Source organism: Bolinopsis microptera, chromosome 7, assembly GCF_026151205.1.
Source record: "Bolinopsis microptera isolate Bmic1 chromosome 7, MBARI_Bmic_1.0, whole genome shotgun sequence".
NCBI classification, from domain to species: Eukaryota; Metazoa; Ctenophora; class Tentaculata; order Lobata; family Bolinopsidae; genus Bolinopsis; species Bolinopsis microptera.
The window spans coordinates 6414316-6431142 of record NC_087078.1 but is presented as its reverse complement, the minus strand read 5'-3'; the positions used below and the strand labels follow the sequence as shown (position 1 = coordinate 6431142).

General features: G+C 37.2%; 2 protein-coding genes across 3 annotated transcripts in view; one reads left to right on the top strand and one right to left on the bottom strand.

The window, feature by feature from the left end:
- Window positions 1-16827, top strand: part of LOC134817924 (protein SET-like) — a 101717-nt gene that overhangs the window by 76398 nt on the left and 8492 nt on the right. The window lies entirely within an intron of this gene.
- On the bottom strand, window positions 6916-8666 carry LOC134817925 (recQ-like DNA helicase BLM). The gene is made up of 6 exons (XM_063827294.1): window positions 8595-8666; window positions 8148-8310; window positions 7953-8015; window positions 7692-7835; window positions 7424-7552; window positions 6916-7247 (listed from the first exon to the last, which is right to left on the bottom strand). Exons 1-6 carry the CDS (start codon window positions 8598-8600, stop codon window positions 7006-7008), a joined length of 747 nt encoding a protein of 248 aa, XP_063683364.1. The 5' UTR covers window positions 8601-8666; the 3' UTR covers window positions 6916-7005.

Sequence of the window (16827 nt, the reverse complement as noted above, 5' to 3'; positions counted from 1 at the left end):
TCTGTTAGCACTTGTTTTGGTCAACGGAACAACACAAGTGAAATATGATTCTTTGTTTCTGTTATCAGTGCTTGCTTTTACCTGAGGACCCCAGGCTATTATGTTCATTAATAGAGATTAGGCGGAATGACAGGCTGAGCGCGGCCCAGTTAGTGCGATTCTTTCAATTTTGCCTAGGTCTAACTTCCATATCAGTTCATATCGCCTTTGTGTGTTGTGCACTTGTGCCGTTCTTTTATGATATTCAACGATCATTCTGTGGTCTATAGTTCATAATTCGTTCTTTATCTATCCGTCTGCCAATCAAATGTTTTTGTAGTTTGTACAGTGTTGGTGGACAAGTTTTTAGCGTAGGTGTAAAATGATTTGAACGTTTAATATATCTGTTATTGCATCCGGATCACGTATACTTTCAACTTTTACTTTTATGACGAAGCCTCTTGTAGTGAAGGTTTGATCTCAGAGTCAACTAAACCATAAACAGTCTTCTAAGAATAATTAGTTAAAATATAGCTTCACTTATTTGTACTGGTTCCGGCTATCTCGTGTGTTTTAAGTTTCAAATCCCCGTGTTCTGTTCTCAGGAAGCTGCCGTTAAATATTTTGTCTCGGAATTTAATAAACTTCATCTTTCAGTCGTACAATCCACAATATATTTCGATAGTGATACTGACTCTGAGATATATGCTGAGAGCTCGCATTATTTCTTACTATCTAGTACCTGATTATATATTGATATTTACCTGGGATAGGACAGGCTTATGTGACCACTGACACAATTTATATCGTGTAATATCATAACTTTAGAAATCCTTGTATATCCCCTTGCCTGTTCTTTGTCACAAATTTTAGGCAAACAACTGTTTAATCCAAATTTATTGTTTCGAATTCGAATTTGCCACTCTTGCAACTCCTGTAACTCATAAATTTAATGAGGGACACCTGCCAATTTATCAATATCGATAAAAAAAATATAACATTTGTTTGCTCGCATTATTTCTTAAGTTCTTTATCTTACTATCTCATGCCTGATTATAGACTTTGCCACCTAATAGTCCTGTTTTTTACACCTGTTGTTTTTGTACGGCGCCACCGTAAAGTTTTCCACCGTAGAGTCTTACGCCATAGATTCCCAGACCCACTTACATTCACCGTGTAGATCTCCTGTAAGACTAAGACTAAGAGTAAGAACATTTTAAACTCTGTTACCATTGAGACAGTTTCAAGTAGAACGAGTCACCGTGTAAAATAAACCGTACTATTATAGCTGATCATTGGCTGTTTATGACATAGAATACTATTCACCGACGTTTTTAGCAAACTGCGATTGTCATGACTACCTCAGTACCTCTCGATCCTCGTTATAATTAACATTATTATCTTGCTATACGTGGTGTTGGCTTTTATTTTCCGTTTCACTTTTGCAATTTCATCTATTTTGTCTTGGTCTAACTAGTGTGCTATCGTATCATGCTATCGTACCATGTTAGTTTACAATGCTTTTAGTCATTAGTGTCGCTCTTTTGTGATATTTAATGATCAATCTGCAGCACTTAGTTCTCTATTCATCCATCTGCGAAGAACATATTAGCTCACTTTTGATTATTTGAACCTTTGGTTATTGGTACATCTGTCAGTGTCAATGCAATCACGTCTACGATTTACTTTATAACGAAGCATCCTTCATCCTAGTTATCATAGACATTAGACATGGAGTAAATTAAACTGACTCTACTAACAATCAGGTAAAATATGACTTTACGTATTTGCACTGGTCCCAGTTATTTCGTGTGTTTTAAGTAGCACATCCCTGTTTTCTGTTCTCTGACCGATAGACTTAATAAATCAATGTGTGATTATTGTTTAAGAAAGTTGCCGGTAAATATCTTTTATCGGAAAGCCTGATCATTAAGTTGCACTATATATATAGATAGTGTTACTGATTCTGAGAAAGAATAAGGCATAGAGCTAGCATTATTTCTCATTACCTCATACCTGATTAGGTTGACATTCACCCGGGACCTTAGTCGTGCTCAATGCTCTTTGACACAATTTATATGGTGTCATGTCATGGTGTCATAGGATATTGGTAATTTCTTTATTGAAAGTCTCGCATTGTCGTCCTCATTTTGGCTTCATCTATCCATCTTAAACTGCCAAATATAAAATCATGGAGTTTAACATGCAATTGCGTACACACTTAAAAATTCTCGTTAATCCTCACATCTGTTCTTTTTCTCAAATTCTAGGCGAACAACTGTTTAATTCAAACTACTGTTCAATCGAAATCGAAATTTTAATTCCACATTCTTATTTGCCATTTCATGTTAGATATAATATAAGTAGCAGTGGACGATTTCCGTTACCTCAGCTCTGTAGTCTGTAATGTACTCTGCCAATTGCAACACTTGACTAAATTTATTTTATATAATTATACTGTTTGACACTTTTATATAATTTGCTATTTTAATTCTTGAAACTGTTGTAAATCTTGTTACTTTGTTACCCTTACGTATGCTATTTATGACAATCTTCTACGGTAAAATCGTTATTATCACTCCAAGCCTTACTTGGTAACACTGTCCAACCTTCTTCTTCATATTACTACAAAGCTGTCCTCAATAACATAATATAGTTTTCGTCAGTCTCACTCAGAACATTTTTCTCAGGTACACATTGGTTTACACTCATTCTCAATGTTTGGCCCTTAAATCTTCCCCTGTACATTCAACAAATATATCCCGAATAAGGTGTCCACTATATAGTTACATAATATTATGTTGTGATCAATGATCGCGTTGTTTATCGTGAGTTGGCACTTGATGAATGTATAGTAGTGGGCCAATCAGGTTTATCAGCGTCTTTATCAACGCACTGTTCATTATTATTCTACCCTGATTCCGGATTCGCTATATAAGGATTGAATGGAAAAAAGGCAACCGCCCTGTGTAAACTATTTGAGCTCAATTAAAATGTAATAGCGTGTACATGGTTAATACTTATAGAATGGTGACTGGTGAGTGTGATAGCTCCTTCCGCATAATATAAGATGAATCTGAATATTTCAAACTCTGGTTACCACGGAGACAGTCTCAAGTAGAACATACACGAGTTGCCGTGTCAAATTAACCATAATAATTCAGTACCATTATCATTAGCGGTTTATGACGTAGCTTATATCAGCAGCGATGTTTTTACTGCTAGCTTTATTGTTTTCAGTTGTCTCATTTATTTCAAAGGTACCGTACGCGTACCGGCCTTAACTTGTCTTTAACTATAAATTTAACGATATACGCAGTCATTTTAGATGTAACTGCACATGCTGCCATGCTGGTGAGAGTATAAAGATGTAACAAGCTTCGACGGTAAAATCGTTATAGTCACTCTAAACCCAGCCCAACTTGGCTATACTGTCTAACCTTCTCCTTCATATTAATATATAACTGCGAAGCTGTCCTCAACAACATGATATAGTTTCCTCTGTCTCACTGAGAAATTTTTCTAGGTAAATTACATAGCCTTCCTTGCTATATGATATAATTTATCGTGAGTTGGTACTTTATACATGTATAGGGTGTAGTGGTCCAAAAGTCAGTGGGTATATGTTGGCCTCAATTGCTCCGCCGTGTTTTACATTTGAGAACTGTAGCTTTGCAGATGTAATGCCATATAACTGTTTTTACCATGGTAAATGGTTCGACGAGATTCCGTCGTCGAAATTTATGGTTTTGCATATTTGCACAGTGGAACTATCAGGTTTATTAAGTATCAACGTCTTTATCAACGCAGCTGCGCATAATTATTCTACTTAGTTTAACTCTCTTTCTATTTTAGCTGAATTCCATTCCCTCCCTGGCCCTCTTCGAGATGATTGCTTCCGTCAATTGCGAAGGACTCGCTCAAGGTAAGAAATTGACTCTCACGTATTTTTATAAGTTCAGATTAATCGTTTTAGCGATATAATGGGGGGGTACCAATGGCATAGATGGCATAATGGAGAATTGGCCAATAAAAAGTTCCATTTATGCCATAAAACGTATGCCATTTATGCCATTTTTGATATAATACATTTCTATTTTCTTTATTTGTCATATGAATCTTTAACAATCATTCCAAGCGTTATAAAGCATGAAACATGTCTCTTATTCAAGTACTAATAATAATTTGCGAATTTATAGTCAAATATGAAGACCTAAATTCATGGCATAAATGGAGAATTGGCCAATAAAAATTTCCATTTATGCCATAAAACGTATGCCATTTATGCCATTTTATGCCATTGGTACCCCCCCAATATAATATAATACTAAGACAAAAGTTCCGATTTTATGCGAATATTCAATTTATTTGTTTAGAGTTTGCCATGAATAAGTATTAAGTATTTGTTAATGTGGCGGCTAGAATAACTAGATTAGCCATCTTGAGCTATGATTTATCATGAAATACTTACAATTTCGACAGTTGCTTTTTAAACCTTAACTCGATAATTTTAGATAGAGAGATAATATTAAGACGAGCGGATCGATAAATCGAAGAATTAATTCATAAACTCGATTGTGTTTCATATAGTTTCATCTGCAAGATGGTAGACTTCTTCACTTCTCAGTTCTCAAAGCTCGACGATCTTCATATTATATTATACTTATAGGATAAAGGTTGTTATTTTATTTTTAAAATTAAGTACATTCATTTAACAATTCACTTTATTTGATAGCTTCTTTTGATTAACCCCTCCAAGCTCGATATTATATTTTATCATTAATATTATCTGCCATTTGTTCAATTAGTTACATTTCCAGGGTCAAATTACAGATAGTAATTGAGAGCGGCTTTAGAAATCAGGGAACGTGACCTATACATAGCATAGATTATCTCTTAATCAGGTAACATGTTAAATTGAGGGTAATTGTTACAATCTCTTAATGTGTACGGCAGATTATATCGTTTATAGTCATAACAAATATTTGTCCACCTACATGTTTACAATTGGCCCTTACTCACACATATAACCAATACTCCACACTTTCCTGTTACTGGCGACCCCAGGCTATAATTATCATTAACATAGACATTCGGTGAAATGAAAGGCTGGGCGCCACCCAGTCTGAGGGTTACTGTGCCCAGTAACTCCACCGTCTACACGTGCGCGCGGCTCTAACGGTGCTTCAATCGAAGCAATGGGGAGCAATGCTAATTATAGTGGTTACACTCACAGTCACACACACACACACAGAATAGTAAACCTAAGAGTTCATGAATCCGATATTTTGGAACAGTAAGACAGAATTGAGACAAATTTGGAACAGGCTTTTGGGGCAGTAGTTATGCCTGGACTGACTTTAAATTGATCTGGTATAAGGGGCATGGGAACTAACATGTTCAGTCACTGATCAGAAGTGCCAAATGATCCCCTGGTTCATGAAATGAACGAAATGAACAAAAATGAACTTTCCATAAAATCGCCTGAAATGAGTTGAAATCAATCAGAATCGATTGGTATTGATACTAGGAGTATTCCTGAAAAGTTTGGAGGCTCTAGCATGCTCAGAAAGGGCTCTAAGGGCAATGTCCCATTTTGGTTTCAGAGTAGTTGAGATTTTGGAACTGGATTGAGACAAATTTGGAACAGGCTTTTGGGCAGTAGTTATGCCTGGACTGACTTAAAATTGATCTGTTATGGTAGAGGGGCAATGGGCATGTGAACTAACATGTTCAGTCTCTCAGAAGTGCCAAATAATCCCTTGGTTCATGAAATGAACGAAATGAATAAAAATGAACTTGATCCTAAAATCGTTGTAATCACTCTAACATCTAAACCCAGCCCAACTTGGCAACACTGTCCAACCTTCTCCTTCATATATGATATAATTGCATAATTCTCCTTAGTAACCCGTCCCCGTCGCCATAGTTACAGACGTAAACAGGACATGAGTGGAATATCGTTCATAAAAGGCTATAAGCAAGCATACTAACTAATCCGCTTTACCAAGGTGTGTCATATAATGTACATACAATTATTTACACGCAATATTTGGCGCTTAAATCTGCCCCGTACATTCAACAACTATATTCCGGGCGAATAAGGTGTCCACTTCATAGTTAAATATTGTGATCATTTAGTCGCGTTGTTTATCGTGAGTTGGTACTTGATGAATGTATATAATAAGGGCGGGCCAAACATCAGTTGGTATACGTTGGCCTCAATAGCTCCGCCGTGTTTTACATTTTACTGTAGCTTTGCAGATGGCATATAACTGTATTTACTATGGTTCGACGAGATTCCGTCGTCAAAATGTATGTTTTTGCATATTTGTACAGTGGAACAATCAGGTTTATCAACTATCAACGTCTTTATCAACGCATTATTATTCTACTCAGTTTAACCCTCTTTCTATTTCAGCTGAATTCTGTTCAACGAGTACAGTAGACACAAGACAACCTCAAGAAAGCTTCTAGACTACTCCGCTTACTGTCACAACACTATGTAAGTTCATAATTTTACGAATTTAAGAATTATAACACATTTCTTTCTTATTTAAATACCTGAACCTTTTTCTATTGAAATCTTCTATATTAATCAATTGTATTATATTTATATAATATACAGTGCAGTATACACTATACATTACACAAATATGTTAACTCAAGGTAGTAATCAAGTTTTAATTTATGGACCGAACTGAAAATGTATCAAAGGTAAACAAAGGATCCATACCCCTGTTGCCAGAAATAGACTTTAATAACACTGTAAAAAACGTACTGTGCAGAATTTGGGCTCAACGTATTTGAGCATACAAGATTTAATATATTATTTGAACTTAATCTAAAATCCTCAATCTAAATAGTTTCTCCAAAATGTCTTATTTAATTAATTACCATTAAGTAAGTATACATTCAATTTGAACATATGATTTATAATATATCCAAACAAATGTGTAATTCACCGGTTGACTCATGATTAGGTCTCCGCTATTTTGCGATAAACGAAAATTGAGACGAGGTTACTTAAAATATATCGTTAGTTATAACTAGTATGTCCCTCTTCACCCTGTCACTCAGTCCTGGCACGATTCCTTCAATATCTTCCAAATTAAAAATATGTCCGCATTCATTTGTGAGAAGTTTAATGACTCCTTCCGTGAGTTCACAGTCCAGAAAGGGTCTGTTGTCACTATAGGACGTCAGCTGGCATGCTAACGCTTTTGCAAAGAACTCCCTATCTTCTTTCGTCACTGTGCGTCTAGGTTCTGGAAATATTATGACTGATATTGCTGATTCTTCACCACTCGCAGGAGCACAAAGTTAAATTGTTGTTGTTGTTATCATTACTTTTCGATAAAAGCAAAAAAGCACAGTTTAGGCATGAACGTTACAAATATTACATGCGATTTAAAACATTCGGTACTAAGTACTCAGTACTCACGCATGTCTACATCCGACCTCCTCTGCTTGTTATTCCGTTCCCGGAGTCTTTGAATGAGTGGGTCTTGGGAAGGTCTGCAAACATCGCAGCAAGTATCGTTATAAACGTTGTCATGCAGCTTGAGTACCCCTGATGACATTTATGTCATCGCATTGAAATGGCTAAAATTTGTGATTTCAAATGCCGTTGGAGAACTTAAAGTATTTGCCAACTAATAAAGGATATTGAATTACTTTTTCAATTGTAGGACTACGTGGAGCTGTTTTACCTTTAAAGGTACCAGAAAGTATTATCCTACGGCAAGTTCCATTCTGGTCGCGGTACATAAGACACTCTCCGTCCATATCCCTGGTCTTGTTGTGCGTAAATACAATACATATCGCCTTTAGATTTGCACTTCTCCCAGCCCGACCTGAGATTAAAAAGCAACGTTTAAGACAATTAAGCTCGTTAAACCTTTAATAGAGGTATATGTGCAGAGCGCTCTATAAAATTATTACAAATAACTTAATTGTTTCACATTACCCACCAATCATCTGGATGAAATCCTCTGCCGTACGAGCCATTTTCGAATGGATGACGTATTGGATCCCTAAAGAATATACATTTTTATCAAATTTACTATTAACCGTGTTTAACACAGAGAATCCATTTGTTTGAAATAGACTGTTTAAAGGTGTTTAAAATAGTCTTCGATATACTTGGTGCCAAACATAGTACATACCTGCTGCATCAAATCCCATAGATAAGGCACTTGTAGCTATGACGAATTTGATACGCCCATTGATATTCATTAGATCAGCCGCTATTTCTTCCTGTTTACTGTCTGGTATCTGGGAGTGAAATACTTCAACAAGACTAATTTTCCTCGGATCCTTTTTGAGTGCCTGAAATTAAGAAAATGTCACTGGTAATTGGTAAATAATGAGTTCCGTACACAGTTAACTTTAGTTAAGTCGGTAGATGGTTTAAATGCTGATAACCCGGCACAAAAAGAAATTTTTAAACAACAGTTTAACAAGTTTAAGTATGAACAAGTTAAATGGTTATGTCAGTCTTCAATATTTTATATCCCATATAAGCTAAACATGTGGCCATAAAATGAATTATTTAAGTATGTGCACAATCAATCATATTAATTGTATATATGCTGGCAAATAACCATTTTTACCTGCATGAATTCTAAATATCTATATCCGCAGTCAACCAACGAGTTTTCGAAGATTATCACCCTGGGACACTCTTCTGCTTCATTCTCAAGTAAGGACACCAGTGGTACTATGTCTAGCTTTCCCGGGATATTAATTAAAGAAATCCTGCTATTAACAGGATTTTGCGAGATTCTCATCAACTGATGCAACATTACAGAAAGTGTCACATATGCTCTAGTTCTTTCTAAATGTTAAAGCAGAGAAATCTGGCTATATAATATATTTATCAAATAAATGTGTAATAACAACAGATGTATACAATTACTGCAATTCTAAAAAATTTAAGTTTACATTAATGTGCTGATACGATACACTCCAAAATATTCCTAATTTTGTGTTGTTATCATAATCCCATTCCGCAGGGCACAACACCACAACTTCAGAAGATGCAAGGAGCGTGTTCTTAACTCTCCAAAACGAAGGTTGGTGAACAATAGAAAAATTGATATTTTGTTGGTTGGCGTTATCATGGTGAGAAACCAGGGGTATTACGAGATATTATAACGTCCCGAAGGTCATTTTAATTGTAATATTTATCCAATCTAGTACAATAAGTCCGCAGACTGTATAATAACAGTATCCCCTGAATCAAGCAAACAGGTGTTTGTGAATAGTTCAAAATAGATTCAAATGTGGTCTCTCGGATATAATTAGTTACTAATAATATTGATTGCTCAATGAAATAAATGATTACGATTAAAATGTGGTATATAAGTCGTTCGTTTTAAGTATTATCAGTTGCCATCATCAACAACAACAACTATTCCAATTCCTGACATGGTACTCTTCTGTCTAATGGACGAAATTAATGGACCCACCGCCTCCCTCGAGACTTCCTATTCCAGAAAAACCTCCTAAAGAGCTCCATGTCCTGTTCTGGGTGTAATGCATCTATGTCCCTGGTTCCCTCCTCGTCCTCGAAGTCTCCAGATGGCCTGATATGGCGCTGCTCCCCCTGCAAGAAGTACAAGAATATCAGAACAGACAGCATCCTCTCTGGACAGAAGCTCGCTCTCAAGACCTTCATACAACTGCTGTTCGCAGAGTAGGGCTGAGTTCATCCGTTTCGTTTTCTCTGAGACCATAGTTGTAGTCGTTCAAGAAGGAGTTGATTATAGAAATGATTGATGCAGTCTGATAATAGTTATTCTTTATATATTGCATGATGTGAACTGATCTCGTAAGGTTGCTTAATCGTTTAATAAGCCTTGACACCACCGCTGATTGAAATTCGCGTGCGATGATGTGAACCCTGCTTGATTCAGGGGATGATGTGAACCCTGCTCGATTCAATGATTCAGGGGATGATGTGAACCCTGCTTGATTCAGGGGATACTGTTATTATACAGTAATATGCCCTAATATGATCTGGTAGACAGGTGTCTGCGGACAACTGACCGCGGACAGTTGTCCGCGGACAGTGGTCGGGCTATCTCGATACTGCCCGAGAATGTTGGGTTAATACAGTGGGTGCTTAATATGTTTACGGCATGTCTAAATAAGAGAGTTTGAATGCATGTCACGTGATATAGTTAACAGTCAGTGTAATTACGAGTCAGGGAATGTGTCTAGCTATACAGGGCCCTTTGGTGTATTTGTAATAAATTTTTTAGTGACGTGACACCTCTTAGTAATAAGTAGTGACGATTAACGGGACAAATTATGGTTAATTTTCTAAAAAACTAGCAAATATGTCACCTTTAGATAAAAAAAGGACCCACGCTCAAACATTTTTCGAGGTACGTTAAGCGCGCGCACCGCAGTTCCTTTTATATGATTATGACGTATCGTCTCGGTTTAACAATCATAACATGATCACGTACTGTACGTGACGTATAATCTTACTTATTTAGTCAACAAAGAGTGTGAGAGAGTGCGAAAGTAAAAGTACTATACTATACTGCGAAACGGACAAATTGGTTTAGTCAATAAACTGGGATGAACCGCTTTTGGTGTTACGCCTTACGGTCAGATAAATAAACTACTGTATTCTGGTCCCAATAGTTTACTGTGACTTTTGAGTTGAAGATTAGGCGTACATCATAATGTCCCTAGTGTTTTGTTTAGCTCACCAAGGTTTAAGGACTATTTGAAAGTGAGGGATTTTACTAAGAAGAAGCAAACATCGACCAATAGCTCTTATTAATGCTATTTGTTTGTTTAAAAGGCGAAATGTGGGATTCTATTCGCTTTAAATCCGGTTCCATAATGATACTTGACTTAGTGCGGCTTTGATGTCCGAGCAAAGCTATTATAAGTTAAACCTTAGTTTGTTAAAGTTGGCGGTTTTTCAAGAATCTCCGCCATACTGTCCATATCTCAGTTCTCGATAGGCGTAGAATCGTATCATACTGATAACTGATGTTGTGAGCAAAAACAACATAACCCCTCCCGCCTTGAGCCTTCCTGCTCGATATTATAATATTATATAAATTAGTGCTATCCCCAGATGGGTTTAAAGCTAATGGTGCTACTAATAGTTTTGCCTTTGGTATTTGAGACGGGTTTTGAAAAAATCTCTCTAAACAGGCATATTTACATGTTAGTGTGTTACTGAAATCTGTAATCTTTTCGGCAAATGCCAGCTACTGTAATAAACCAGAGTTATAGCATATATTCTAAGATGACACTTATACGCAGCTCTGAACATCAAACATTCTATTCAACTGTAATTATAGTGTTTAGAATTTGTATAATGTACTGGCACGTCTGCCAGCTTTATTCTGACACAATAGATATAAATCACTCTACACGACACCGGAACTTCGATATGTTCCTAAGTTATAAGTTACGTGAATTTTCAAGTGCATACGGTAAAGTGATCTTTCCTTCAGTTACGCAATTAAATAACTATTCGAAAACTGAAAGACTAGTTGTTCCCCTTGAAGATGTATGTACAGTAAAGCTTTGAACCCCGGCCCAAATTAATATCGCCTCAATCGAAAGTTGCTGGTAACAACTTATAAGTCAGTCTGATATTTCAGTCTCGGTGTAATTTTGTGTCGCCAAGCAAGGATAAATATACAGGGGGGAGGGGGGCAAAAGTCCTAATAGCTCAGTCACTGAGTGCCCAATCGAAATAATTCAATCGCATTACATTTGTCCTGAAAAAAATGAGAATTCTGGTTTCTCATATGACCGAGATATAATACTATAATATCTTCGCCACAGTATGCCATCTGCAAAGCAACAACCCTCTAAAATAAGACACGACGTTGGTATAAGACCCAACTTATGCCCACTGACCAGAGCTGGTCCATATTCCAGAACTCAGAAGTCGATGGTAACCCTCCTGTTATGAGAGGGGGGGGGGGGCAACGTAGAATTCTACTCTACTTTATTCTACTTTATTCTACTTTATTCTACGTTCCCCCCCCCCCCCCCTATGAGAATATTCTCTAGCTGCTGTACGCTGCTTAGGATTTGTTTTTGTTCAGGGGCAGGCTTGTCACATAGGTCCAGGGCTTCCGGACTTTTGGGCATGGTGCAGGTTGTGGTACACACTCAACTAGGTGGTCTGAGAGTCGGAAAACCTCCAAAAAGAGATGTCATCAGAATGTAAGCCACTACCTGACTAACCTGTGAATAGAGTTTTCTAGACTCAATAATCATGGCAGGTAGTATCTTCGGTGCGTTGCTGAGATACCGATTTAGTGAGTAGTAGGATGGTCATCAAATCAGAAAAGGCAGACCTGAGTTGATAGCACGGTACTTGTAACGGTTTCCTCATTCTGCTCTCAGACTGACTAATGTCTCCACTTTTTTATCTCCTGTTAAGATTATCATTTCTCCGCTGTTAGGATTGTTCAATTATGCTTTTTATTTTGGACACACCATTGAGCCAGATTGTCGCAGCGTATGTCAGAGAAGTTCTGAGTATAAATATTATATAGGCTTATTCTGTCACAAACAATGAATTATTAATCTCATTTGCCCTATCCCCAAGTTCTGATAAGTCTACAAAGAAGATCAGTAAAAAATAACTGGGATATCATTACAGTTATTAAAGTTCCGATCGATGCTATTAGCCCAAATGAATGGGTTTTTAAATAGATTCTAAACGAACACTTATTCTTTCAGGAGGGGATCTGCAATAAACAAAGACGATATATTTTTGGCCAGAAATTTGCGGAGTTCCTTCGTCTTGATATCGGTCTTGGCTGCAGTTGTATCTCTCGAAATCAGGTATTCACTATTAAAAGCTATCCTGCCTGGCTTAAATCCTGGTTGTTAAAATTAAAAGCCTTTTTGCATGGTCATCTTTAATTAAAAATAAATCAGCTTTGTTAATAATTTACTGTCGTCTCCTTGGTTGGAAGTTGGACATTTTCTCTCATTTTCACACGTAGAATCTTATTTTCTTTCCCTCAGTGACGGTTTGAGGAGACACTGCATCTCACTGCTCGGTGGAGACACGGGGATATGAAGCTGTTAATCCCTCTTAAAGTCCACTGCACGTTGTCACAGAGCCTCAGTCCGATCAGAGCAAGCAGCAAAGATCAAAGGAGACTTTTCCTCCAATGTCAAACAGATAAATTTCGACAGAAAACTTCTAGCAGACCTCGGATGATTTAGGAAAGTAAACATACTTGCAATCTGTAAGACAAGTGACTCTACAGGAACTAGCAAGAGGCAGAGAAAGTGAAGAAGATTCGACGACCGAAGCCTAGCAGATAAAATAATAGCCGATGAATTTGATACGACATCATAAAATACTGGAGTCCACAAAGGAGCATGTCCTACTTTTCAGCCGCTCCTCAATCGACAGATCCTCTTGATGGCTTGCAGACATCACGTCCTTGAGGCGGATCTTGTAAGAGGATCTGCCTCTAAGCAACTGTTCGGTGACACAACATCACTTGAAGTAACCCTTTTTAAGATCATGAAGACCTCCTGGGAAGATCTCAATCTGCAGAACATTGTCCTTCCTGATATCCCTACTTGCAACAGGAACGGAAGATCTTCTATCCTTCATTACTCAAATCCGTCAACTCAACAACCAGCCCAGGAGAATAAAAGGAATTACTAGAGCTAAACTTATCCATGGAGAAAGCATAGAGATGAAGAAAGGATGCGTCTTCCAGATACAAAGACCTGGAGCTGACCACCATGTCAGATGGATGGCTAAGTCCATATACATTATGAAAATGATTCTACTTCACTAGATACCACTTCACTGGACGAAGAAGAGAGACGTGCAGAAGATGGCTCACGTTGTTGTCTTCGTTTACTTAAGAGCTTGGTTCAACGCTCCTTTCCTTGAATCTGCAGCCTCCGCCGACACCCGTTTGTTACACTTACAGAGTCTTCAGAAGTACAAGAGTGTGGACAGAGTATTAGCCATCATCACGACAGTCCTCAAGACATACCTTGCAGCAAGAATAGGCCAACAAACTCTTGAAGCAATTCAAGTTGGAACTTGAAAACTTGTGTTCGGTTGTTAATGTTATTGAGCTTTATGAACGTCAAATAAGCCTAATTGATGAAAAATTATTCTGATATGTTTTGGTTTTATGACCAGGGGTTATGACAAATATATAATAAGGATGTTGGTCTAGTTTCTCGTACGGGTTTTCAACATACGCTTTAGTCCTACACTCTAGTTTGGGGTTGGATTTTAAATAGTCACTTGAAGTACGTGTTAAAGTATCCTACGTGTTGGTCGAGTGTTGAGTGATTAAACATCTTGATCGCATGTTTATTGTTTACTGTTTAGTGTAGACCTTGTTCAGTAGAAACTCAGTACGGTGGTCCGCGGTAAATTTCATTCTTTATTGTACGAAAATGCATGACCTGCATGAGGTATGTTACCTGGGGACCCCAGGCTATAATGTTCCGCCGAATAGAGATTCGGCGGAATGACAGACTAAGCGCCGCCCAGTAAGAGGTATGATAATACTGGGTTTCGAAATCTTTTAAATATCTATTCGATTGAGTCTTATTACCTGGGGACCCCGTTTTAAATTCTCATAAACGTATCAACTGAATATATTTACTAAAACTCAAGTCTCATATTAAAGTATTAATATGACAACTGTGTTTAAGAACACAAAGCCCGGGGTCCCCGGGTAAATTTAAAGCTAGGAATCATTATATTTATAAGTGAATTGTGTATTTGGTACTGGCCATAGCACTCCCGTCAATCTATTTGTCATGTCAATAGTTTACTGTTTACGAATGAGTCCATCATGTACTGTTCTCTTTGATGTATGTAATCAAATTATTAGATTATTAAAGTTAACATTTTGTGAAATGTCAATCACTTTATTATATTTACCTCAACCTGTAGACCTCTGGCTTTTAACACAATTGATATACCATATATAATATATGGTGGAACTACATCGGTCGCGTTTTTGTGTGGAATGCTAGGCGAGTTGTTATGTGATCATATTCATTAATTAATAATAGTTATATAATCATGAAACCTTTGATCCGTCAAAGTTCGGAATTGCAATTGACCAAAGGACATGAGGAGAAACTTCATGAAGTATCACGCTACTGCACCTAGAACTTACATTTCTCTTGTTGCCACTGTCACGTACTTCTTCAAAAACGTATGAACGGTCTTCAGATATGAGATTATTACATTACAAAACATATATTTTGCGCGCTCAGCATTCCACGCGCAAAAACGCGCCCGTTTAGAGAGACTTGCGCGTATTAGAGGGTTCAGTCTCACCAGGCTATGTTAATGAACATAATAGCCTGGGGTCCTCAGGTAAAATAAAAGATGTTTTAATTTTGTCTTAAGCCTTTTTGAGTTATACTTTTGTTCATTTTACACATTTGCTCACATTACTCACAGTCAGCCGCTCTGACATGGTTAACCTCTTCCTTGTGTTGTTGGTTAATCATATGAGCGGGATATAAATACCTCATTTCATTTCATTTCATTTCATTTCATTTCATTTCATTTCATATTATACAATTATGCAAAACATTCATGGCATGGGAATTTGGAAGATTGGGAATTAAATTCGTATATTCGCACTTGTTTCTTTTTTTCGACAAAGATGTGACGAAGTTAAATTTTATTACCTGGGGACCTCAGGCTATCATGTTTATAAATAGAGATTAGGCGGAATAACAGGCTGAGCGCGGCCCAGTAAAAATTTTAATAATTTTTAAAAATTTTTATTTTAAGAACACACTTGCCCATTATTTATTTATACATTTCTTTATTGATGTATAGTCAAGACATAAGTGTTAAGGCTCTGATTGACAAATTTATGTTTAATACTGTTTAATCCTGTTTAAACAGGATTAAACAGGATTAAACATAAATTTGTCAATCATGCGCCGCGCATATTTTGTTTATATTAAGAAAATCGAGCGCTATTATAAAACATTTCACAATTTCATCCTAATATCTAGTTATCAGTGAAATTGTACTTTCTTACTGTTGCTCCTTCGGGAACCTTACCTTCCATTGATATTTATCTCAGGTTTCACTGGATGTGACCGGTACAATGTTCTCTCTTCACTAAACCCATCCCATTTGTTAAATACTCGGCTGAGTCGTGCGATGTCGTGCGAGTCTTACCACTTAATCACATGGCAAAGTCGCAATGGCTATGGAGGACTCTTAATTCCGAAGTTAAATCTTTATTACAGCATCTGCACGGGTATGTATGATCACAAGGTTTGCAACATTTTTAGGTCAAAGTGTTAACTGTTAAAATCTCTCTTGATGCCTTGCTTTCTATCTTATTCCCGATATGATCCGATGATCTGTGTGCTACTAAGTTACAGTCAAGCATGCTCCGTGAATCACAGCTAAATTAAGTTAGTTAAACCATCACTTAGTTAATGGTTAAACTAATTAAGTTAAGTTTGGATATTTAAAAGACACGTGACACGTTACTATTCACACCCTCTCATCTACATTTTAATGGTCTAATGAACCGTCTGACACGTCTCTGAGTGTCGATATCTTCATGAGTCAAGTAATGGGACAGTGCCCAAGTGTACATTTTTCGAAACTCATGAAAGTTGGAAACTGTCGGATTCCCACATCGACAGGGAAAGATTCGCCAAATGGTCAACACACTTGTCCAACCTGCTCCAGCATGAGAAGAACGATTAATTAATGAAGTTCTTGGACATGGGGCGGAGGACTGATGCTGCTCTACATCCCTGTCCGATAAAGTAGCATGTACGTAATTCAGAATCCAATAGGTTGTTAGGTAC